Source organism: Mauremys mutica, chromosome 6 (genome assembly GCF_020497125.1).
Source record: "Mauremys mutica isolate MM-2020 ecotype Southern chromosome 6, ASM2049712v1, whole genome shotgun sequence".
Lineage (NCBI taxonomy): Eukaryota > Metazoa > Chordata > Testudines > Geoemydidae > Mauremys > Mauremys mutica.
In genome coordinates, this window is record NC_059077.1 from 1,411,742 (window position 1) to 1,438,876 (window position 27,135).

At 60.0% G+C, this 27,135-nt stretch overlaps 1 protein-coding gene across 1 annotated transcript in view; it reads right to left on the reverse strand.

Annotated features, from left to right (window-relative positions):
• Nucleotides 1-27,135, reverse strand: part of LOC123372836 (receptor-type tyrosine-protein phosphatase epsilon-like) — a 58,245-nt gene that overhangs the window by 13,174 nt on the left and 17,936 nt on the right. Inside the window, exons 13-18 of the mRNA XM_045021344.1 lie at nucleotides 26,628-26,664; nucleotides 24,950-25,047; nucleotides 24,177-24,293; nucleotides 23,058-23,215; nucleotides 22,844-22,979; nucleotides 21,967-22,116 (exon numbers count right to left, since the gene is read on the reverse strand). Of these exons, the coding sequence (XP_044877279.1) occupies nucleotides 21,967-22,116; nucleotides 22,844-22,979; nucleotides 23,058-23,215; nucleotides 24,177-24,293; nucleotides 24,950-25,047; nucleotides 26,628-26,664 (696 nt within the window). The remainder of the gene's footprint in view (nucleotides 1-21,966; nucleotides 22,117-22,843; nucleotides 22,980-23,057; nucleotides 23,216-24,176; nucleotides 24,294-24,949; nucleotides 25,048-26,627; nucleotides 26,665-27,135) is intronic.

Consider the following 27,135-nt stretch of genomic DNA (forward strand, 5'->3'; position numbering starts at 1 on the left):
TCCATCTTGGGGTCCCAGGAGCATCCCAGCCCCCTTGGGGGGTCAGAGCCCTGTCTGTGCTTCCCTCCATTCCCCAGCCAGCTCCTGAAACTCTCTCCCCCCAGCGTCTCCTCCCCCAGCCTTTGTTCAGCTTCCCGGGCAGAGGTGTCACCTGGCCTCTAACCCCTTCCTGGGTTTTCACGTTACCTGCTCAGGTATCCTCCCTCAAGGCCAGTCTCCCATCCCCCAATGCAGCCTGTCCTCCCAGGCCAACACCTGACACTCGGCATTCACAGACCACATTAAGAACAGTCCCAGTTCGTCACAACCACAGCCTAGGAAACGCTGCTCCCTGACGACATCAACCACCTGACACGTCCCTACAGTCTGGGAAACGCTGCTCCCAGGCCACACGGAGAACCTGACAGCTCCCCACGGCCTGGTAAACGTTGCTCCCAGACGACACCAAGTACCTTAGACGTCTCCACGGCCTGGGAAACGTTGCTCCCAGATGACAAGGAGTACTTGACACGCCACCACAGCCTGGAAAATCTGCTCCCAGACAACACCGACCACCTGATACATCCCCACGGCCTGGGAAACGCTGCTCCCAGACGACACCGAGTACCAGACACGTGCCCACAGTCTGGGAAACTTTGCTCCCACATGACACGGAGGACCTGACACATCCCCATGGTCTGGAAAATGTTGCTCCAAGATGACATCGAGTACCTGACACGTCCCAACAGTCTAGAAAACGCTGCTCCCAGACGACATGGAGGACCTGATGTGACGAAGTGGGGGGGTTTCTTGGGGTTTTCTGTGTTTTCCTGTGGGTTGCATGCATAGGGGGTGGGACTCAGTGTCCCCGGGTATTACTGGTTTATTGAGGGGAGGGGAGAGGGAGTTCGTTGCTACAGAGGACCGGAGAGGGAACTCGGGACCCCGGCCGATGGCCTGGAGGACGGAGACCCCAGTGACTGGTGACCTGGAGACGCAGCTCAGGAGTCGCAGCCGGTTCTGGCCAGTGGGAGGACAATGGGCTGCGGGGAGAGGGGCCCGGGGACCTGACCAGCCGGCTCCAGCCAGAGGGGCCAGAGGGGGGCTGAGAGGAGAGGAGACCCAGGCCTGCCTGTTTACGACCCTGTTTCCCTGGAGAGAAGCCAATGGTCAGAGGGGGCCTGGGGCCGGGGATATTGGAGGCCCGGCTGGGAAGCAGGGGGGCTCTGGGCTGGAGAGGGGGAGCAGGCAGAGCCCACCTGGCTGCAGGGGGACTGGGATGTGCTGTGCTGAGGGAGGCCAGGCCTGAGGCCCTGAGAGTTTCCTGTGCTGGGTTCAACTCTCAATGAACCCTCCTGTGTTACGCTGGCTGAGAGTCGCTCCGGGCTAGAGAACAGAGGGCATCAACCCCTTCGGGGGTGAGAAGGCCCGGGGGGTCCAGAGTGAGGGGACTCCCTGAGGGAGCCCATGGCAGAGACAGACGCGCTGAGGCTCAGAGGTGCGGCTCCAGGAGGTGGAGGGGCCTGACCCCGAGAGAGAGTGGCCCCCCGAGAACGGCTGTCGCACTGAAAGGGGCCCCCCCCATGGACCGCACGGGGCCACGAGTGGGCACGAACTGTGAGTCTGTGACACCTGACAAGTCCTCACGGCTCAGGAAACGGTGCTCCCAGATGACACGGAGGACATGACACGTTCCCAAGGCCTGGGAAGCGTTGCTCCCAGACGACACCGAAAACCTGACACGTCCCCACCGCCCGGGAAACGTTGCTCCCAGAACACACGGAGGACCTGACACGTCCCCACAGTCTGGTAAACGCTGCTCCCACATGACACGGAGGACATGACACATCCCAACGGCCCAGGAAACGCTGCTCCCAGACGACACCGAGTACCAGACACGTCCCCACGGCCTGGGAAACGTGGCTTCCAGATGACACCAAGCACCTTAGATGTCCCCACAGGGTCTGGGAAATGCTGGTCCCAGAAGACACGGAGGACTTGACACGTCCCCACAGCCTAGAAAACGGGTTCCCAGATGACATGGAGGACCTGACACTTCACCACGACCTGGACAACGCTGCTCCCAGACGACACCGAGCATATTAGACGTCCCTACAGCCCGGGAAACGCTACTCCCAGACGACACTGAGCACCTGACACACCCCCACGGCCTGGGAAACGCTGCTCCGAGATAACACCGACCACCTGACATGTCCCCACAGCCTAGAAAACGGTGCTGCCAGACGAAACGGAGGTCCTGACACATCCCCACAGCCTGGGAAACGCTGTTCCCACATGAAATGGAGCATGTGACACGTCCCCACAGCCCCCGGGGAGCGCTGCTACCAGACGACATCGACCACCTAACATGTCCCCAGAGTCTTGGAAACGCTGCTCCCAGACGACACGGAGGACCCGACTCGTCCCCATGGCCGGGGAAACGCTGCTCTCTGATGACACCGAGCACCCTAGACGTCCACACAGCCCGGGAAATGCTGCTCCCACATGACACGGAGGACCTGACACGTCCCCACAGCCCGGGAAATGCTGCTATTGAGGGGAGGGATAGCTCAGTGGTTTGAGCATTGGCCTGCTAAACCCAGGGTTGTGAGTTTAATCCAAGGGGGGGACGTTTAGTGATTTGGGGATTGGTCCTGCTTTGAGCAGGGGGTTGGACTAGATGATCTCTGTTGAGATGAGTTCCTGTCTGCGTCCTGTAGAACTTGCCCATACCGGTATTGCCCTGGCCTCTTCGTTTGTCATTCAGTGTTAAACACATTCTAAGACAATATGCATTTCCTCACCTTTTGGGGGCGAAGCCAGACTTTAAGGCACCTGCTCCCCTACATGGTGTTAACTTTGCTTGTGCCAATCAGAAACGAACACAAACAGGTTTTGGGCCCCGTCCCCTATGACACTTCTATGATGTCATTGTGGGTACTTTAGGCCTGCCTGCCATGTGCAGGCAGGGAGAGGAGAAAGAAAAACGAATCCTGTGTATACCCGTGTATTCTGTGTATACCCGTGTATCCTGTGTATACCCGTGTGTCTTGTGTATACCTGTAACCGAGCCTGATCACCTCGAAGCCTCTCTCTCAGCTCACGTGTTTCAAACAGAGCTTCTACGTTTGCCGGTCGTTATGCGTTGGTTTGTATTTGTAAGTATCAGTTATCACTAAATGCTGCATCTTTGTTTATAAATATTGTTAGTAGATATTTTAGTCATTGTCTGTTTTAAGTTTCATTAACTCTATTAGCTAATCATCCACTGCTCCCTTACCCCTTGTAATTATCCCCAATAAAACTTTTAAACTGATTAAGTTTAGTGTGTGTGTGTGTGTCTGCAGTTTGCATCGTGACCCACACTCTCCTTGCATCCCTTACCAATATAGTCTGTTGCCACGTGCAGCCTGGTAAATAACAGGCCTGCATTTTCTTTCGCCCCTGCGAGCCCGTGGCAATCCACAAACCCAGGGTTGCGAGTTTAATCCAAGGGGGGGACGTTTAGTGATTTGGGGATTGGTCCTGCTTTGAGCAGGGGGTTGGACTAGATGATCTCCTGACGTCCCTTCCAACCCTAATGATCTATGACTTTATGATTCTGTGCTCTCAGATGACAGGGAGTACATGACATGTCCCCATGGCCTGGGAAACGCTGCTCCCAGATAACATCGAGCACCTTAAACATCCACACAGCCTGGGAAATGCTGCTTTCACATGACACGGAGAACCTGACACGTCCCCACAGCCTGGAGAACGCTGTTCCCAGATGACACCTGTCACGGAGTGTGGGGGAGTCAGGGCCCGGCACCCCCGGCTTCCTGCGATTCACCGTGACTCTCAGCCAGCCAGTAAAGCAGAAGGTTTATTTAGACGACAGGAACACAGTCCCAGACAGGTGTTGTAGGCACAGACAACAGGATCCTCCCCAATTAGGTCCATCTTGGGGTCACAGGAGCACCACAGCCCCCTTGGGGGGGTCAGAGCCCTGTCTGAGCTTCCCTCCATTACCCCAGCCAGCTCCTGAAACTCCTCTTCCCTGTCTCCTCCTCCAGCCATTGTTCAGCTTCCCCAGCAGAGGTGTCACCTGGCCTCTAACCCCTTCCTGGGTTCCCACGTTACATGCTCAGGCATCTTCCCTCCAGCCAGTCTCCCGCCCCCAGTGCAGAACGTACTCCCAGGACAACTGCCACCACTCAGTATTCACAGAAGACAGTAAGAACAGTCCCAGGTCATCACAACACTGAGTCCCTGAGACGTCCCCACGACCCGAGAAACGCTGCTCCCAGACGACACGGAGGACCTGACACGTCACTACGGCCCGGGAAACGGTGCTCACAGATCACACTGACCACCTGACACGTCCCCACGGCCTGGAAAACGCTGCTCCCAGACGACATCGAGTACCAGACACGTCTCTACGGCTTGGGAAACGTAGCTCCAAGATGACACCGAGCACCTTAGACATCCCCACAGCCTGGAAAATGCTGCTACCAGACGACACCAACCACCTGACACGTCGCCACGGCCCGGGAAACGCTGCTCCCAGATGAGACCGAGTACCTGACATGTCCTCATGGCCTGGTAAATGTTGCTCCCAGATAAGACGTCCCCACAGCCCGGGAAAGGCTGCTCCCAGACGACACTGAGCCCCTGAGATATCCCCACGGACCGGGAAACGCTGCTCCCAGATAAAACGGAGCACATGACACATCCCCACAGCCTAGAAAATGGGCTACCAGATGACACCGAGTACAAGACACGTCCCCACGGCCTGGCAAATGTTGCTCCCAGACGACATTGAGCACCTGACATGTCACCACGTCTTGAGAAACAGTGCTCCCAGACAACAAGGAGGACTTGACACGTCCCCACGGCCTGGAAAACGCTGCTCCCAGACGACACCGAGCACCTTAGACATCCACACTGCCCAGGAAACGCTGCTCCCAGACAACACAGAGGACCTGGCACGTCCCCACGGCCCAGGAAACGGTGCTCCCAGATGACACCGACTAGCAGACGCGTCCCCATGGCCTGGGAAACGTTGCTCCCAGATGAAACGGAGGACCTGATACGTCACCACATCCTGGAAAATGCTGCTCCCAGACAACACCGAGTACCAGACACGTCCCCACAGCCTAGAAAACGGTGTTCCCAGATGACAACAAGTACCAGACACGTCCCCACGGCCTGGGAAACGGTGCTCCCAGACAACATTGAGCACCTGACACATCACCACGTCTTGAGAAATGCTGCTCCCAGATGACTCGGGAGGAACTGACACGTCCCCACGACCCGGGAAACGCTGCTCCCAGACAACACAGAGGACCTGACACGTCCCCACGGCCCAAAAAATGGTGCTCCCAGATGACACTGAGTAGCAGACGCGTCCCCATGGCCTGGGAAACGTTGCTCCCAGATGACACGGAGAACCTGACATGTCACCACATCCTGGAAAATGCTGCTCCCAGACAACCCCGAGTACCAGACACGTCCCCACAGCCTAGAAAACGGTGCTCCCAGATGACACCAAGTACCAGACACGTCCCCATTGCCCGGGAAACGCTGCTTCCAGACAACATCGAGTACCTGACACGTTCCCACAGCCTAAAAAACGCTGCTCCGAGATGACGAGGAGAACCTGACACGTCCCCAGAGCATGGGAAACGGTGCTCCCAGACGACACCGAGCACCTGACACGTCACCACGTCTTGAGAAACGCTGCTCCCAGATGACTCGGGGGACCTGACACGTCCCCACGACCCGGGAAACGCTGCTCCCAGACAACACAGAGGACCTGACACGTCCCCACAGCTCAGGAAACGGTGCTCCCAGATGACACCAAGTACCAGACACGTCCCCATGGCCCGGGAAACGCTGCTTCCAGACAACACCGAGTACCTGACACGTTCCCACAGCCTAGAAAACGCTGCTCCCAGATGACCAGGAGAACCTGACACATCCCCACAGCCTGGGAAACGGTGCTCCCAGACGGCACCGAGCACCTGACACGTCACCACGTCTTGAGAAACGCTGCTCCCAGACGACTCGGGGGACCTGACACATCCCCACGACCCGGCAAACGCTGCTCCCAGACAACACAGAGGACCTGACACATCCCCACGGCTCAGGAAACGGTGCTCCCAGATGACACCGAGTAGCAGACGCGTCCCCATGGCCTGGGAAACGTTGCTCCCAGATGACACGGAGGACCTGATACGTCTCCACATCCTGGAAAATGCTGCTCCCAGACAACACCGAGTACCAGACACGTCCCCACGGCCCAGGAAACGGTGCTCCCAGATGACACCAAGTACCAGACACGTCCGCATGGCCCGGGAGAGGCTGCTTCCAGACAACACCGAGTACCTGACACGTTCCCACAGCCTAGAAAACGCTGCTCCCAGATGACAAGGAGAACCTGAAACGTCCCCACAGCCTGGGAAACGGTGCTCCAAGACGACACCGAGTAGCAGACGCGTCCCCATGGCCTGGGAAACGTTGTTCCCAGACGACACCGAGCACCTGACACGTCACCACGTCTTGAGAAACGCTGCTCCCAGAAAACACAGAGGACCTGACACGTCCCCACGGCTCAGGAAACAGTGCTCCCAGATGACACCGAGTAGCAGACGCGTCCCCATGGCCTGGGAAACGTTGCTCCCAGATGACACGGAGGACCTGATACGTCACCACATCCTGGAAAATGCTGCTCCCAGACAACACCGAGTACCAGACACGTCTCCACAGCCTAGAAAACGGTGCTCCCAGATGACACCAAGTACCAGACACGTTCCCACAGCCTAGAAAACGCGGCTCCCAGATGACCAGGAGAACCTGACACGTCCCCACAGCCTGGGAAACGGTGCTCCCAGACGACACCGAGCACCTGACACGTCACCACGTCTTGAGAAACGCTGCTCCCAGACAACACAGAGGACCTGACACGTCCCCACGGCTCAGGAAACGGTGCTCCCATATGACACCGAGTAGCAGACGCGTCCCCATGGCCTGGGAAACGTTGCTCCCAGATGACACAGACGACCTGATACGTCACCACATCCTGGAAAATGCTGCTCCCAGACAACACCGAGTACCAGACACGTCCCCACAGCCTAGAAAACGGTGCACCCAGATGACACTGAGTAGCAAACACGTTCCCACAGCCTAGAAAACGCTGCTCCCAGATGACCAGAAGAACCTGACACGTCCCCACAGCCTGGGATTCGGTGCTCCCAGACGACACCGAGCACCTGACACGTCACCACGTCTTGAGAAACGCTGCTCCCAGACGACTCGGGGGACCTGACACGTCCCCACGACCCGGGAAACGCTGCTCCCAGACAACACAGAGGACCTGACACGTCCCCACGGCTCAGGAAACGGTGCTCCCAGATGACACCGAGTAGCAGACGCGTCCCCATGGCCTGGGAAACGTTGCTCCCAGATGTCACGGAGGACCTGATATGTCACCACATCCTGGAAAACGCTGCTCCCAGACAACACAGAGGACCTGACACGTCCCCACGGCTCAGGAAACGGTGCTCCCAGATGACACTGAGTAGCAGACGCGTCCCGATGGCCTGGGAAACGTTGCTCCCAGATGACACGGAGGACCTGATACGTCACCACATCCTGGAAAATGCTGCTCCCAGACAACACTGAGTACCAGACATGTCCCCACAGCCTAGAAAACGGTGCTCCCAGATGACACCAAGTACCAGACACGTCCCCATGGCCCGGGAAACGCTGCTTCCAGACAACAAAGAGTACCTGACACGTTCCCACAGCCTAGAAAACGCTGCTCCCAGATGACCAGGAGAACCTGACACGTCCCCACAGCCTGGGAAACGGTGCTCACAGACGACACAGAGCACCTGACACGTTACCACGTCTTGAGAAACGCTGCTCCCAGACGACTCGGGGGACCTGACACGTCCCCACGACCCAGCAAACGCTGCTCCCAGACAACACAGAGGACCTGACACGTCCCCACGGCTCAGGAAACGGTGCTCCCAGATGACACCGAGTAGCAGACGCATCCCCATGGCCTGGGAAACGTTGCTCCCAGATGACAAGGAGGACCTGATACGTCACCACATCCTGGAAAATGCTGCTCCCAGACAACACCGAGTACCAGACACATCCCCACGGCCCAGGAAACGGTGCTCCCAGATGACATCAAGTACCAGACACGTCCCCATGGCCCGGGAAACGCTGCTTCCACACAACACCGAGTACCTGACACGTTCCCACAGCCTAGAAAACGCTGCTCCCAGATGACAAGGAGAACCTGAAACGTCCCCACGGCCCAGGAAACGGTGCTCCCAGACGACACCGAGTAGCAGACGCGTCCCCATGGCCTGGGAAACGTTGCTCCCAGATGACACCGAGCACCTGACAGTCACCACGTCTTGAGAAACGCTGCTCCCAGACGACTCGGGGGACCTGACACGTCCCCACGACCCGGGAAACGCTGCTCCCAGACAAGACAGAGGACCTGACACGTCCCCACGGCTCAGGAGACGGTGCTCCCAGATGACACCGAGTAGCAGACGTGTCCCCATGGCCTGGGAAACGTTGCTCCCAGATGACACGGAGGACCTGACACGTCCCCACGACCCAGCAAACGCTGCTCCCAGACAACACAGACGATCTGACACGTCCCCACGGCTCAGGAAACGGTGCTCCCATATGACACCGAGTAGCAGACGCGTCCCCATGGCCTGGGAAACGTTGCTCCCAGATGACACAGACAACACTGAGTACCAGACACGTCCCCACAGCCTAGAAAACGGTGCTCCCAGATGACACCAAGTACCAGACACGTCCCCATGGCCCGGGAAACACTGCTTCCAGACAACACCGAGTACCTGACACGTTCCCACAGCCTAGAAAACGCTGCTCCCAGATGACCAGGAGAACCTGACACGTCCCTACAGCCTGGGAAACGGTGCTCGCAGACGACACCGAGCACCTGACACGTCACCACGTCTTGAGAAACGCTGCTCCCAGACGACTCGGGGGACCTGACACGTCCCCACGACCCAGCAAACGCTGCTCCCAGACAACACAGACGATCTGACACGTCCCCACGGCTCAGGAAACGGTGCTCCCATATGACACCGAGTAGCAGAAGCGTCCCCATGGCCTGGGAAACGTTGCTCCCAGATGACACGGAGGACCTGATTCGTCACCACATCCTGGAAAATGCTGCTCCCAGACAACACCGAGTACCTGACACGTTCCCACAGCCTAGAAAACGCTGCTCCCAGATGACCAGGAGAACCTGACACGTCCCCACAGCCTGGGAAACGGTGCTCCCAGACGACACCGAGCACCTGACACGTCACCACGTCTTGAGAAACGCTGCTCCCAGACGACTCGGGGGACCTGACACGTCCCCACGACCCGGGAAACGGTGATCCCAGATGACACCGAGTAGCAGACGCGTCCCCATGGCCTGGGAAACGTTGCTCCCAGATGACACAGACGACCTGATACGACACCACATCCTGGAAAATGCTGCTCCCAGACAACACCGAGTACCAGACACGTCCCCACAGCCTAGAAAACGGTGCTCCCAGATGACTCCAAGTACCAGACACGTCCCCATGGCCCGGGAAACGCTGCTCCCAGACAACACCGAGTACCTGACACGTTCCCACAGCCTAGAAAACGCTGCTCCCAGATGACCAGGAGAACCTGACACGTCCCCACAGCCTGGGAAACGGTGCTCCCAGACGACACTGAGCACCTGACACGTCACCACGTCTTGAGAAACGCTGCTCCCATATGACACCGAGTAGCAGACGCGTCCCCATGGCCTGGGAAACGTTGCTCCCAGATGACACAGACGACCTGATACGTCTCCACATCCTGGAAAATGCTGCTCCCAGAAAACACCGAGTACCAGACACGTCCCCACAGCCTAGAAAACGGTGCTCCCAGATGACACTGAGTAGCAAACACGTCCCCATGGCCCGGGAAACGCTGCTTCCAGACAACACCGAGTACCTGACACGTTCCCACAGCCTAGAAAACGCTGCTCCCAGATGACCAGAAGAACCTAACAAGTCCCCACAGCCTGGGAAACGGTGCTCCCAGACGACACCGAGCACCTGACACGTCACCACGTCTTGAGAAACGCTGCTCCCAGACGACTCGGGGGACCTGACACGTCCCCACGACCCGGGAAACGCTGCTCCCAGACAACACAGAGGACCTGACACGTCCCCACGGCTCAGGAAACGGTGCTCCCAGATGACACCGAGTAGCAGACGCGTCCCCATGGCCTGGGAAACGTTGCTCCCAGATGACACGGAGGACCTGATACGTCACCACATCCTGGAAAATGCTGCTCCCAAACAACACCGAGTACCAGACACGTCCCCACAGCCTAGAAAACGGTGCTCCCAGATGACACCAAGTACCAGACACGTCCCCATGGCCCGGGAAACGCTGCTTCCAGACAACACCGAGTACCTGACACGTTCCCACAGCCTAGAAAACGCTGCTCCCAGATGACCAGGAGAACCTGACACGTCCCCACAGCCTGGGAAACGGTGCTCCCAGACGACACCGAGCACCTGACACGTCACCACGTCTTGAGAAACGCTGCTCCCAGACAACACAGAGGACCTGACACGTCCCCACGGCCCAGGAAACGGTGCTCCCAGATGACACCGAGTAGCAGACGCGTCCCCATGGCCTGGGAAACGTTGCTCCCAGATGACACGGAGGACCTGATACGTCACCACATCCTGGAAAATGCTGCTCCCAGACAACACCGAGTACCAGACACGTCCCCACAGCCTAGAAAACGGTGCTCCCAGATGACACCAAGTACCAGACACGTCCCCATGGCCCGGGAAACGCTGCTTCCAGACAACACCGAGTACCTGACACGTTCCCACAGCCTAGAAAACGCTGCTCCCAGATGACCAGGAGAACCTGACACGTCCCCACAGCCTGGGAAACGGTGCTCCCAGACGACACCGAGCACCTGACACGTCACCACGTCTTGAGAAACGCTGCTCCCAGACAACACAGAGGACCTGACACGTCCCCACGGCTCAGGAAACGGTGCTCCCATATGACACCGAGTAGCAGACGCGTCCCCATGGCCTGGGAAACGTTGCTCCCAGATGACACAGACGACCTGATACGTCACCACATCCTGGAAAATGCTGCTCCCAGACAACACCGAGTACCAGACACGTCCCCACAGCCTAGAAAACGGTACTCCCAGATGACACTGAGTAGCAAACACGTCCCCATGGCCCGGGAAACGCTGCTTCCAGACAACACCGAGTACCTGACACGTTCCCACAGCCTAGAAAACGCTGCTCCCAGATGACCAGGAGAACCTGACACGTCCCCACAGCCTGGGAAACGGTGCTCCCAGACGACACCGAGCACCTGACACGTCACCACGTCTTGAGAAACGCTGCTCCCAGACGACTCGGGGGACCTGACACGTCCCCACGACCCGGGAAACGCTGCTCCCAGACAACACAGAGGACCTGACACGTCCCCACGGCTCAGGAAACGGTGCTCCCAGATGACACCGAGTAGCAGACGCGTCCCCATGGCCTGGGAAACGTTGCTCCCAGATGACACGGAGGACTTGATATGTCACCACATCCTGGAAAACGCTGCTCCCAGACAACACAGAGGACCTGACACGTCCCCACGGCTCAGGAAACGGTGCTCCCAGATGACACTGAGTAGCAGACGCGTCCCCATGGCCTGGGAAACGTTGCTCCCAGATGACACGGAGGACCTGATACGTCACCACATCCTGGAAAATGCTGCTCCCAGACAACACTGAGTACCAGACACGTCCCCACAGCCTAGAAAACGGTGCTCCCAGATGACACCAAGTGCCAGACACGTCCCCATGGCCCGGGAAACGCTGCTTCCAGACAACAAAGAGTACCTGACACGTTCCCCCAGCCTAGAAAACGCTGCTCCCAGATGACCAGGAGAACCTAACACGTCCCCACAGCCTGGGAAACGGTGCTCGCAGACGACACCGAGCACCTGACACGTCACCACGTCTTGAGAAACGCTGCTCCCAGACGACTCGGGGGACCTGACACGTCCCCACGACCCAGCAAACGCTGCTTCCAGACAACACAGACGATCTTACACGTCCCCACGGCTCAGGAAACGGTGCTCCCAGATGACACCGAGTAGCAGACGCATCCTCATGGCCTGGGAAACGTTGCTCCTAGATGACACGGAGGACCTGATACGTCACCACATCCTGGAAAACGCTGCTCCCAGACAACACAGAGGACCTGAAACGTCCCCACGGCTCAGGAAACGGTGCTCCCAGATGACACGGAGTAGCAGATGCGTTCCCATGGCCTGGGAAACGTTGCTCCCAGATGACACGGAGGACCTGATACGTCACCACATCCTGGAAAACGCTGCTCCCAGACAACACAGAGGACCTGACACGTCCCCACGGCTCAGGAAACGGTGCTCCCAGATGACATTAAGTAGCAGACGCGTCCCCATGGCCTGGGAACCGTTGCTCCCAGATGACACGGAGGACCTGATACGTCACCACATCCTGGAAAATGCTGCTCCCAGACAACACTGAGTACCTGACACGTTCCCACAGCCTAGAAAACGCTGCTCGCAGATGACCAGGAGAACCTGACACGTCCCCACAGCCTGGGAAACGTTGCTCCCAGACGAAACCGAGCACCTGACACGTCACCACGTCTTGAGAAACGCTGCTCCCAGACGACTCGGGGGACCTGACACGTCCCCACGGCTCAGGAAACGGTGCTCCCAGTTGACACTGAGTAGCAGACGCGTCCCCATGGCCTGGGAAACATTGCTCCCAGATGACACAGACGACCTGATACGACACCACATCCTGGAAAATGCTGCTCCCAGACAACACCGAGTACCAGACACGTCCCCACAGCCTAGAAAACGGTGCTCCCAGATGACACCAAGTACCAGACACGTCCCCATGGCCCGGGAAACGCTGCTTCCAGACAACACCGAGTACCTGACACGTTCCCACAGCCTAGAAAACGCTGCTCCCAGATGACCAGGAGAACCTGACACGTCCCCACAGCCTGGGAAACGGTGCTCCCAGACGACACCGAGCACCTGACACGTCACCACGTCTTGAGAAACGCTGCTCCCAGATGACTCGGGGGACCTGACACGTCCCCACGACCCGGGAAACGCTGCTCCCAGACAACACAGAGGACCTGACACGTCCCCACGGCTCAGGAAACGGTGCTCCCAGATGACACCAAGTACCAGACACGTCCCCATGGCCCGGGAAACGCTGCTTCCAGACAACACCGAGTACCTGACACGTTCCAACAGCCTAGAAAACGCTGCTCCCAGATGACCAGGAGAACCTGACACGTCCCCACAGCCTGGGAAACGGTGCTCCCAGACGGCACCGAGCACCTGACACGTCACCACGTCTTGAGAAACGCTGCTCCCAGACGACTCGGGGGACCTGACACGTCCCCACGACCCGGTAAACACTGCTCCCAGACAACACAGAGGACCTGACACGTCCCCACGGCTTAGGAAACGGTGCTCCCAGATGACACAGAGTAGCAGACGCGTCCACATGGCCTGGGAAACGTTGCTCCCAGATGACACGGAGGACCTGATACGTCACCACATCCTGGAAAATGCTGCTCCCAGACAACACCGAGTACCAGACATGTCCAAACGGCCTAGAAAACGGTGCTCCCAGATGACTCCAAGTACCAGACACGTCCCCATGGCCCGGGAAACGCTGCTTCCAGACAACACCGAGTACCTGACACGTTCCCACAGCCTAGAAAACGCTGCTCCCAGATGACCAGGAGAACCTGACACGTGCCCATGGCCCGGGAAACGCTGCTTCCAGACAACACCGAGTACCTGACACGTTCCCACAGCCTAGAAAACGCTGCTCCCAGATGACCAGAAGAACCTGACACGTCCCCACAGCCTGGGAAACGGTGCTCCCAGACGACACCGAGCACCTGACACGTCACCACGTCTTGAGAAACGCTGCTCCCAGACAACACAGAGGACCTGACACGTCCCCACGGGTCAGGAAACGGTGCTCCCAGATGACACCGAGTAGCAGACGCGTCCCCATGGCCTGGGAAACGTTGCTCCCAGATGACACGGAGGACCTGATACGTCACCACATCCTGGAAAATGCTGCTCCCAGACAACACCGAGTACCAGACACGTCCAAACGGCCTAGAAAACGGTGCTCCCGGATGACTCCAAGTACCAGACACGTCCCCATGGCCCGGGAAACGCTGCTTCCAGACAACACCGAGTACCTGACACGTTCCCACAGCCTAGAAAACGCTGCTCCCATATGACCAGGAGAACCTGACACGTCCCCACAGCCTGGGAAACGGTGCTCCCAGAGTACACCGAGCACCTGACACGTCACCACGTCTTGAGAAACGCTGCTCCCAGACAACACAGAGGACCTGACACGTCCCCACGGGTCAGGAAACGGTGCTCCCAGATGACACCGAGTAGCAGACGCGTCCCCATGGCCTGGGAAACGTTGCTCCCAGATGACACGGAGGACCTGATACGTCACCACATCCTGGAAAACGCTGCTCCCAGACAACACAGAGGACCTGACACGTCCCCACAGCCTAGAAAACGGTGCTCCCAGATGACACCAAGTACCAGACACGTCCCCATGGCCCGGGAAACGCTGCTTCCAGACAACAAAGAGTACCTGACACGTTCCCACAGTCTAGAAAACGCTGCTCCCAGATGACCAGGAGAACCTGACACGTCCCCACAGCCTGGGAAACGGTGCTCCCAGACGACACCGAGCACCTGACACGTCACCACGTCTTGAGAAACGCTGCTCCCAGACGACTCGGGGGACCTGACACGTCCCCACGACACGGGAAACGCTGCTTCCAGACAACACCGAGTACTTCACACGTTCCCACAGCCTAGAAAACGCTGCTCCCAGACCAGGAGAACCTGACAGGTCCCCATGGCCCGGGAAACGCTGCTTCCAGACAACACCGAGTACCTGACACGTTCCCACAGCCTAGAAAACGCTGCTCCCAGATGACCAGAAGAACCTGACACGTCCCCACAGCCTGGGAAACGTTGCTCCCAGACGACACCGAGCACCTGACACGTCACCACGTCTTGAGAAACGCTGCTCCCAGACGACTCGGGGGACCTGACACGTCCCCACGACACGGGAAACGCTGCTCCCAGACAACACAGAGGACATGACACGTCCCCACGGCTTAGGAAACGGTGCTCCCAGATGACACAGAGTAGCAGACGCGTCCACATGGCCTGGGAAACGTTGCTCCCAGATGACACGGAGGACCTGATACGTCACCACATCCTGGAAAATGCTGCTCCCAGACAACACCGAGTACCAGACATGTCCAAATGGCCTAGAAAACGGTGCTCCCAGATGACTCCAAGTACCAGACACGTCCCCATGGCCCGGGAAACGCTGCTTCCAGACAACACCGAGTACCTGACACGTTCCCACAGCCTAGAAAACGCTGCTCCCAGATGACCAGGAGAACCTGACACGTGCCCATGGCCCGGGAAACGCTGCTTCCAGACAACACCGAGTACCTGACACGTTCCCACAGCCTAGAAAACGCTGCTCCCAGATGACCAGAAGAACCTGACACGTCCCCACAGCCTGGGAAACGGTGCTCCCAGACGACACCGAGCACCTGACACGTCACCACGTCTTGAGAAACGCTGCTCCCAGACAACACAGAGGACCTGACACGTCCCCACGGGTCAGGAAACGGTGCTCCCAGATGACACCGAGTAGCAGACGCGTCCCCATGGCCTGGGAAACGTTGCTCCCAGATGACACGGAGGACCTGATACGTCACCACATCCTGGAAAATGCTGCTCCCAGACAACACCGAGTACCAGACACGTCCAAACGGCCTAGAAAACGGTGCTCCCAGATGACTCCAAGTACCAGACACGTCCCCATGGCCCGGGAAACGCTGCTTCCAGACAACACCGAGTACCTGACACGTTCCCACAGCCTAGAAAACGCTGCTCCCAGATGACCAGGAGAACCTGACACGTCCCCACAGCCTGGGAAACGGTGCTCCCAGACTACACCGAGCACCTGACACGTCACCACGTCTTGAGAAACGCTGCTCCCAGACAACACAGAGGACCTGACACGTCCCCACGGCTCAGGAAACGGTGCTCCCAGATGACACCGAGTAGCAGACGCGTCCCCATGGCCTGGGAAACGTTGCTCCCAGATGACACGGAGGACCTGATACGTCACCACATCCTGGAAAACGCTGCTCCCAGACAACACAGAGGACCTGACACGTCCCCACGGCTCAGGAAACGGTGCTCCCAGATAACACTGAGTAGCAGACGCGTCCCCATGGCCTGGGAAACGTTGCTCCCAGATGACACGGAGGACCTGACACGTCCCCACAGCCTAGAAAACGGTGCTCCCAGATGACACCAAGTACCAGACACGTCCCCATGGCCCGGGAAACGCTGCTTCCAGACAACACCGAGTACCTGACACGTTCCCACAGCCTAGAAAACGCTGCTCCCAGATGACCAGGAGAACCTGACACGTCCCCACAGCCTGGGAAACGGTGCTCCCAGACGACACCGAGCACCTGACACGTCACCACGTCTTGAGAAACGCTGCTCCCAGACAACACAGAGGACCTGACACGTCCCCACGGGTCAGGAAACGGTGCTCCCAGATGACACCGAGTAGCAGACGCGTCCCCATGGCCTGGGAAACGTTGCTCCCAGATGACACGGAGGACCTGATACGTCACCACATCCTGGAAAATGCTGCTCCCAGACAACACCGAGTACCAGACACGTCCAAACGCCCTAGAAAACGGTGCTCCCAGATGACTCCAAGTACCAGACACATCCCCATGGCCCGGGAAACGCTGCTTCCAGACAACACCGAGTACCTGACACGTTCCCACAGCCTAGAAAACGCTGCTCCCAGATGACCAGGAGAACCTGACACGTCCCCACAGCCTGGGAAACGGTGCTCCCAGACTACACCGAGCACCTGACACGTCACCACGTCTTGAGAAACGCTGCTCCCAGACAACACAGAGGACCTGACACGTCCCCACGGGTCAGGAAACGGTGCTCCCAGATGACTCCAAGTACCAGACACGTCCCCATGGCCCGGGAAACGCTGCTTCCAGACAACACCGAGTACCTGACACGTTCCCACAGCCTAGAAAACGCTGCTCCCAGATGACCAGGAGAACCTGACACGTCCCCACAGCCTGGGAAACGGTGCTCCCAGACTACACCGAGCACCTGACACGTCACCACGTCTTGAGAAACGCTGCTCCCAGACAACACAGAGGACCTGACACGTCCCCACGGGTCAGGAAACGGTGCTCCCAGATGACACGGAGTAGCAGACGCGTCCCCATGGCCTGGGAAATGTTGCTCCCAGATGACACGGAGGACCTGATACGTCACCACATCCTGGAAAACGCTGCTCCCAGACAACACAGAGGACCTGACACGTCCCCACGGCTCAGGAAACGGTGCTCCCAGATGACACCGAGTAGCAGACGCGTCCCCATGGCCTGGGAAACGTTGCTCCCAGATGACACGGAGGACCTGATACGTCACCACATCCTGGAAAATGCTGCTCCCAGACAACACCGAGTACCAGACACGTCCCCACAGCCTAGAAAACGGTGCTCCCAAATGACACCAAGTACCAGACACGTCCCCATGGCCCGGGAAACGCTGCTTCCAGACAACAAAGAGTACCTGACACGTTCCCACAGCCTAGAAAACGCTGCTCCCAGATGACCAGGAGAACCTGACACGTCCCCACAGCCTGGGAAACGGTGCTCCCAGACGACACCGAGCACCTGACACGTCACCACGTCTTGAGAAACGCTGCTCCCAGACGACTCGGGGGACCTGACACGTCCCCACGACCCGGGAAACGCTGCTCCCAGACAACACAGAGGACCTGACACGTCCCCACGGCTCAGGAAACGGTGCTCCCAGATGACACCGAGTAGCAGACGCGTCCCCATGGCCTGGGAAACGTTGCTCCCAGATGACACGGAGGACCTGATACGTCACCACATCCTGGAAAACGCTGCTCCCAGACAACACAGAGGACCTGACACGTCCCCACGGCTCAGGAAACGGTGCTCCCAGATGACACTGAGTAGCAGACGCGTCCCCATGGCCAGGGAAACGTTGCTCCCAGATGACACGGAGGACCTGATACGTCCCCACAGCCTAGAAAACGGTGCTCCCAGATGACACCAAGTACCAGACACGTCCCCACAGCCTGGGAAACGGTGCTCCCAGACGACACCGAGCACCTGACACGTCACCACGTCTTGAGAAACGCTGCTCCCAGACAACACAGAGGACCTGACACGTCCCCACGGGTCAGGAAACGGTGCTCCCAGATGACACCGAGTAGCAGACGCGTCCCCATGGCCTGGGAAACGTTGCTCCCAGATGACACGGAGGACCTGATACGTCACCACATCCTGGAAAATGCTGCTCCCAGACAACACCGAGTACCAGACACGTCCAAACGGCCTAGAAAACGGTGCTCCCAGATGACTCCAAGTACCAGACACGTCCCCATGGCCCGGGAAACGCTGCTTCCAGACAACACCGAGTACCTGACACGTTCCCACAGCCTAGAAAACGCTGCTCCCAGATGACCAGGAGAACCTGACACGTCCCCACAGCCTGGGAAACGGTGCTCCCAGACGACACCGAGCACCTGACACGTCACCACGTCTTGAGAAACGCTGCTCCCAGACAACACAGAGGACCTGACACGTCCCCACGGGTCAGGAAACGGTGCTCCCAGATGACACCGAGTAGCAGACGCGTCCCCATGGCCTGGGAAACGTTGCTCCCAGATGACACGGAGGACCTGATACGTCACCAGATCCTGGAAAACGCTGCTCCCAGACAACACAGAGGACCTGACACGTCCCCACGGCTCAGGAAACGGTGCTCCCAGATGACACTGAGTAGCAGACGCGTCCCCACAGCCTGGGAAACGGTGCTCCCAGACGGCACCGAGCACCTGACACGTCACCATGTCTTGAGAAACGCTGCTCCCAGATGACTCGGGGGACCTGACACGTCCCCACGACCCGGGAAACGCTGCTCCCAGACAACACAGAGGACCTGACACGTCCCCACAGCCTAGAAAACGGTGCTCCCAGATGACACCAAGTACCAGACACGTCCCCATGGCCCGGGAAACGCTGCTTCCAGACAACACCGAGTACCTGACACGTTCCCACAGCCTAGAAAACGCTGCTCCCAGATGACCAGGAGAACCTGACACGTCCCCACAGCCTGGGAAACGGTGCTCCCAGACGACACCGAGCACCTGACACGTCACCACGTCTTGAGAAACGCTGCTCCCAGACGACTCGGGGGACCTGACACGTCCCCACGACACGGGAAACGCTGCTCCCAGACAACACAGAGGACCTGACACGTCCCCACGACTCAGGAAACGGTGCTCCCAGATGACACCGAGTAGCAGACGCGTCCCCATGGCCTGGGAAACGTTGCTCCCAGATGACACGGAGGACCTGATACGTCACCACATCCTGGAAAATGCTGCTCCCAGACAACACCGAGTACCAGACACGTCCCCACAGCCTAGAAAACGGTGCTCCCAGATGACACCAAGTACCAGACACGTCCCCATGGCCCGGGAAACGCTGCTTCCAGACAACACCGAGTACCTGACACGTTCCCACAGCCTAGAAAACGCTGCTCCCAGATGACCAGGAGAACCTGACACGTCCCCACAGCCTGGGAAACGCTGCTCCCAGACGACTCGGGGGACCTGACACGTCCCCACGACCCGGGAAATGCTGCTCCCAGACTACACAGAGGACCTGACACGTCACCACATCCTGGAAAACGCTGCTCCCAGACAACACAGAGGACCTGACACGTCCCCACGGCTCAGGAAACGGTGCTCCCAGATGACACTGAGGACCTGACACGTCCCCACGGCTCAGGAAACGTTGCTCCCAGATGACATGGAGGACCTGATACGTCACCACATCCTGGAAAATGCTGCTCCCAGACAACACCGAGTACCAGACACGTCCCCACAGCCTAGAAAACGGTGCTCCCAGATGACACCAAGTACCAGACACGTCCCCATGGCCCGGGAAACGCTGCTTCCAGACAACACCGAGTACCTGACACGTTCCCACAGCCTAGAAAACGCTGCTCCCAGATGACCAGGAGAACCTGACACGTCCCCACAGCCTGGGAAACGGTGCTCCCAGACGACACCGAGCACCTGACACGTCACCACGTCTTGAGAAACGCTGCTCCCAGACGACTCGGGAGACCTGATACGTCCCCACGACCCGGGAAACGTTGCTCCCAGACAACACAGAGGACCTGACACGTCCCCACGGCTCAGGAAACGGTGCTCCCAGATGACACCAAGTACCAGACACGTCCCCATGGCCCGGGAAACGCTGCTTCCAGACAACACCGAGTACCTGACACGTTCCCACAGCCTAGAAAACGCTGCTCCCAGATGACCAGGAGAACCTGACACGTCCCTACAGCCTGGGAAACGGTGCTCCCAGACGACACCGAGCACCTGACACGTCACCACGTCTTGAGAAACGCTGCTCCCAGACGACTCGGGGGACCTGAGACGTCCCCACGACCCGGGAAACGCTGCTCCCAGACAACACAGAGGACCTGACACGTCCCCACAGCCTAGAAAACGCTGCTCCCAGATGACCAGGAGAACCTGACACATCCCCATGGCCCGGGAAACGCTGCTTCCAGACAACACCGAGTACCTGACACGTTCCCACAGCCTAGAAAACGCTGCTCCCAGATGACCAGGAGAACCTGACACGTCCCCACAGCCTGGGAAACGGTGCTCCCAGACGACACCGAGCACCTGACACGTCACCACGTCTTGAGAAACGCTGCTCCCAGACGACTCGGGGGACCTGACACGTCCCCATGTCCCGGGAAACGCTGCTCCCAGACAACACAGAGGACCTGACACGTCCCCACGGCCCAGGAAACGGTGCTCCCAGATGACACCGACTAGCAGACACGTCCCCATGGCCTGGGAAACGGTGCTCCCAGACAACATTGAGCACCTGACACATCACCACGTCTTGAGAAATGCTGCTCCCAGACGACTCGGGGGACCTGACACGTCCCCACGACCCGGGAAACGCTGCTCCCAGACAACACCGAGTACCAGACACGTCACCACGTCTTGAGAAATGCTGCTCCCAGAGGACTCGGAGGACATGATATGTCACCACAGCCTGGAAAATGCTGCTCCCAGACAACACCGAGTACCAGACACGTACCCACCGCCTGGGAAACGCTAATCCCAGATGAATCGGAGAACCTGACACGTCCCGATGGCCCAGGAAAGGGTGCTCCCAGATGACACCAAGTACCAGACGCGTACCCATGGCCCGGGAAACGTTGCTCCCAGACTGCACCGAGCACCTTACACGTCCCCACAGTCTGGGAAATGCTGCTCTCAGACAACAAGGAGGACTTGACACATCCCCACAGTTCGGGAAACGGTGCTCCCAGACAAGGTGCTCCCAAGCACGTTAGACGTTCCCACGGGCCGGGAAACGCTGCTCCCAGATGACATGGTGGACCTGACACGTCCTCACATCTCGGGAAACGTTGCTCCCAGATAACACCGAGTACCTGACACATCCCCACAGCCTGGGAAACGCTGCTCCCAGACAACAGGGAGCTGTAAGGCACAAATGGGGGGTGACTAGTCCAATGTCACAAAGCAAGTTGAGGGCAGCCCAGGGAGTAGGACCCAGGTGCCCTGGCTCCCAGCCCCCTGGTTTCCTGGCCCAGGGGAGAAGGAGAGTCCCAGCCCCTGGCCAGCCCCGTAGTTCCACCCACAGGTACCTTGAACTCCCGCGAGAACCCGTTGCTCTGCGACTGGGCGTCGGGCTGGCGCAGGCAGCTGACGTGGCTGGGGACGCTGTCTGCCAGGACCCCGGTGTTCCCGCACAGCAGCCCCTCCAGCAGCGCCTCGTAGAGGAAGATGTACTGCTCCTGGGGAGGGGAACGCAGGCGTCGGCCCAGAGCCCAGCCCGCAGCAGGGGGCCGGCGCACGGGGCCAGAAGGTGATGCCAAGTGCTGGGGGGAGCCCAGAAACCATGTGCCATGGGCTGGAGACCCAGCCCTACACCAGGCACTCTCACGCCAATGGAACAGACTGCTGGCACATTTCTCCTGGGGGGGAGCCCCATCCGCAGCCACCCCCGCTCCAGGGAGCCGAACCAGCAGAGCCGAGCCCCCTGTGACCCGTGGGACATGCTCATCCTCATGCTCCAGAGGAAGGAGACAATCCCCCAGGATCCTGCCCTGGGTGCAGGCCCCCCAGCCCCAGCCGGGTGAGCAGTTCCCTGCAGGCACATGTCTGAGGGTTCCCATTCCAGGAGCACCTGTGGGAGCCGGGGACCTGTCCAGGATGCTCTCAGATCCCAGCGTGGGGGTTCTGCCAGCACCCCCGGGACTCAGGCCTCCCCTCAGAGGCAGCATCCCAAAATCTAGTCTCTGGGCAGCTTCCGTGCTGGCTCCCTGCAGCTGGGCCACATGCCACATGGCCCGGCTGGCCTTGCAGGGCCAAATCCATGCGGAGAGTCCCTTGGGAGGGGAGTAACCGGCCTGACCCTGGGACCCAGGAGCTGAGGTCAGCAGCCGGGGGGGTGGTACCCTGAAAGAACCTGCCCTTTGAATGGGGCACTACGGGCCGGGCGTACCCAGCTCAGCTCCTCACCTTCGTCTGCACCATGCTGACCCGCTGCTCCCGCAGCCTCTGCACGCAGCGGAAAACATCCACGCTGCCCTCGGCCCGCGCCATCTTCAGGAGGATGTCCAGGGCGATGAAGGTGCCTGTGCGGCCGATCCCTGCACTGGGGACATGGGAGGGGAGTGAGGTGCTCGCCGGGCCCTGGGCCTGTCCCCCACCCCCAGCCCTTTCTGCCCAGTACCTGCAGTGCACGAGGACGGGGCCGGCAGGCACCTCCGACACCCTCTCATTCACCATCTCCACCAGCTGCAGGAGCCGGGCCGCGTTGCTGGGGACCCCGTGGTCTGGCCACAGCAGGTAGTGAAACTGCTGTATGTGTCTCGGGAGAGGAGAACCGGCCTGAGGAGAGGGCAGACAGGGGATGTGGGGGGGAATTGAGCAGGGAATCCAGGCACTCAGAACTCCCTCCAGCACCAGCATCCCTTGTGGCCAGGCTGCCGGGAGCCCCAGTGCCCTGAGAACATGGAGCTGCAGGGGAGTCCCCGCACCAGGAGGGCTGGGGTGGTGGAGTGGGGCTGGCTGGCAGGTGCAGGCCAGTTCCAGGGCCCAGCCAGGCTACGCTACACAGGCTGTTTGATCTAGAGCCACCAGGGCCCAGCCACGCTGCACGGGCTGAGACAGCCTCACCTGCCCAGCGGGGCCGCAGGGGCCTGCGCTCGCCTTTGGGCTCTGCCCACAAGCAGCTCTCCCGTCTGCGTGGGCTAGAGACAGGGCAGTGGCTGGAGCTGACTGCCGGACGGGCTAACGCGCAGGGTGCTATTCTCCAGGGGCCTGCCTGCATCTCCCGGGCACAACAGCAACACAGGGCGTGTCCCGCATCCAGGGGGGCCAGGGGCCCCAGGCGAGTGACGGGTCAGCAGCTCCTGCCAGCCGGCTGCTGGGCCCCGGGAAACGCCCACGGCCCGGGAAACGCCCGCGCCCGAGGAAACGTCCGCACCCCACAAAACGCCCGCACCCGTGGAAACGTCCGCACCCCGGGAAACGCCCGCGCCCCAGGAAACGCCCGTGCCCCAGGAAACGCCCACACCCGTGGAAATGCCTGCACCCCGGGAAACGCCCGCACCCTGGGAAATGCCCGCACCCCGGCACTGAGTTACACATGCTGCAACAGCTGCTTCGGGTTAGGTTTACTTGTGAGTGTATCATGGGCGTGCAGAGGGCGCTCCCAACCCACTCCCCCACTCCCCCGCATCGCCCCCCCACCTCACAGCTCGGGGGAGTCCCTGGGGCCCTGGAGGGGCAGGGCGGCCAGGCTGTCAGTGAAGCCCAAGGAGGCTCTGCCCCCCGCTCCCCACCTTACCCTCTGCAGGCGGAAGGTGCGTGTGACCAGCCCCGTGGTTGTCCAGATGTTGCTGAGTGTCACGGTGAAGTCCCCGTACACCTGCTCGCCCTCCGGCCAGTACTGCTCACACTTGGTCTGTGAACAGCGGGCGACTCCTGAGCACTGACATACCCGCACTCTGCACCCCCCACCCTCCGCTAGGGCTGTGCTGGTGAGTGGGGAGGGGAGCCCCGGGCAGGGAACGACCCTGGCCTGGCCTCGGGGGCTGGGCTTGTGGGGCCTGCCCTGGCCAGGGCACCGGCCATGGGAAATGTCTGACATCACCACGGTGTTCCCGGTGCTCCCTCCACTGCACACGCCTGCGATCCCACCGTACTCCGCCCGGCGTGCAGGCCAGCCTGCTAACAGCTCCCCGCCGTGCGGAGAGGGGGGAGGGGAATGGCCCCGTCCCCTTCCCATCCACGGGCGCAGGGATCACCCCATGCCAGGCCCAAGGATCGCTGGCCCGACTGGCACCAGTCCCTTACCCTCCCCTCTGTTGCTGGTCCGTGTAGGACTCTCCGCCTCTCATGTCTCTGCTCAGCTCCCCCTGGGTGCCCCAGGACAGGGCTCCCTCCCGGAGCGTGTCTCACCCTGGGCTGGCCTTCCCCTCCTGCGTGGGGACAGCTCTGCACCGGGGAAAGCAGCAGCCTGGTCCCAGTGGCCTGGCTGGGCTGGCTGAGCGTGGACCCCGGCTGGGAGGGGCTGGGCTGTTTGAGGACCTGGGCCCCAAAGGACGCTGGGTTCTCTACCTTGTTCTGCTCCACCAGGCCCGTTAACATCACAATGGCCGAGGTCTTCTCCTGCCAGATCATCTGCCAGAAATCCACCACGGTGCCGGGCAGCGGGCCTGGCAGAGGAACATGGCACGTCAGTATCCGCATGCTCCTGACCCAGGGCAGGGGCTGCGGCGCCGCGCCCGTCCTAGGGCTCAGGGAGGGTCTGGGGGGGTGCGCCACCGCCTACCCTGGAAGCTGCCGTGCTAACGGACCAGGAAGCCCAGTCACGGTCCATGGCCTGTCCCCCGCGGACTCCAGCTCAGAGCAGTGCACAGCAGCGCGGCAGCCCAGAGAGCGCAGTGCCTGAGGTCAGAGGTGCCAGGGCCCAGTGTGGGGACTGGGCACAAGCAGGGCAGGGCGGGGGTGAGGATGAGCCAGGCGCCGGGGGGGTCAAGGCAGGTGCTGCTCTCAGCTGTCTCCCACAGTCCAGTGACCGAAGGGGAAAGCACCGTCTCTGCAGTGATTTGGCTCGGAGCTCAGTGCCAGGCCGATCCCATGGGCGGGGGGCCTCACGCTAGGGTGTCTCCTATCTGCACGGGAGCCTGGAGACCCGGACCCTGCACAGAGCCGGGGGCCTGGGGGGCTGCAGGGGGTGGCATCCGGAGGGGGAAGCTCCCAGCACTTTCAGTGACTAGCCCCGTGAGCCCCTGGGCATGTGGGAGCCGTCTGCGCCTGTCTGCGCGTATCTGTGCCTGTCTGAGCCTGTCTACATGCCTGTCTGCGCCTGTCTGTGTGCGTGTGTGACTGTCTGTGCCTGTCTACGCGCCTGTCTGTGCGCCTGTCTGTGTGTGTGTGCCTGTCTGCGCCTGTCTACGTGCCTGTCTGTGCGCGTGTGTGCCTGTCTACGTTCCTGTCTGCACCTGTCTATGTGCCTGTCTGTGTGCCTGTCTATGTTCCTGTCTGCACCTGTCTACGTGCCTGTCTGTGCGCGTGTGTGCCTGTCTGCGCTTGTCTGCATGCCTGTCTGCTGTTAGAAGGGATCAGGGCTCTGGCCGCACGGTCAGGGCAGGAGTGGTTCAGTCTCTGTTGCTTAGTGCATCACCCTCCCTCTCCTCCAAACTCCTCCGGAGCCTTCCAGCTGCAGTGCTGTAGCTGCTGCTGCCTGGTCACCCCGCTGAGCAGACCATGACTGGGACAGAGGGGCTCAGACAGAGGCCCCTACTCGCCCCATCTCAGAACCCAGGAGCAGGGCCATGGCCCCTGGAAGTGAGCGGCTGCATGTTTAAAACTGATCACAGGAAGCCCTTTTTGTGCACGGCAGGTGATGAGCCTGTGGAACTCACTGCTACAAGGTATCACTGAGAGCGGCAGTCAGCCCGGGCTCAGTGCGGCGTGGAGGGTGAGAACCGCCAGCATTGCCGCCGAGAGGATAACGCCATAGCAGGGTCTAACACCTGCTGCCTTGGGCATGAGCCAGCCCCAGTGGAAGCAGGTTAGGAAGAGACATCTCCTGTGGCTGGCCACTGCAGAACTGGCCACTAGGCATTGGCCACTCTCAGAGGTAGGAGCCCAGGCTAGGCTGGCTGGCAGCCATGTGCCAGCTCCACACGTCTTGAGAACGGCTGGACCGGTCGCCCCCCAGAGCCGGGACTGACTGCCCTGGGCCCCCCACCCCCACCTTCCGCCACTGTCCCCAGCCGGGAGCACTCACCCTGAGCAGCGATGAAGAAGCAGGGGCTCCGGTAGCTCTGGGGGTGGGGGGGAAGAGACAGCAATGGCGTTAGTCACGTGATCTCAACACTTAGCAAATCAGGAGTATGAGATGAAATACCCAGGGCCAGCTCTGGGCTGGGCCGTGTGCCTGGGTTACAGGGCAGGGCCAGTTCCCACGGCCCCCACCCTCCCCACAGTAGCCAAGCCCTCTGCCCGCTGGGAGCTACGCACGGCTCTCTGGGCCCACGTGTGACAAGGAGATCACTGCTCCGGGGCCCCTCGGACGCAGGTGCTCAGGCGGAGCGTGAGACTCTCCAGCTCCTGCTGTATCTGGCACACTCAGGCGGGAAATGTCTCCAGAGTGTGTGAGCAGGGTGACTGGCCGTCCCACTAGCAGGGGCTTTGTCTTACATATGCAGCTATACCCTCCCCAATCCCCTGGGGGGGAAAAAATCCCCATTCTCCCCCTTGCTACCGGGTCACTCTCTGTGAGAGACGCTGCCCAG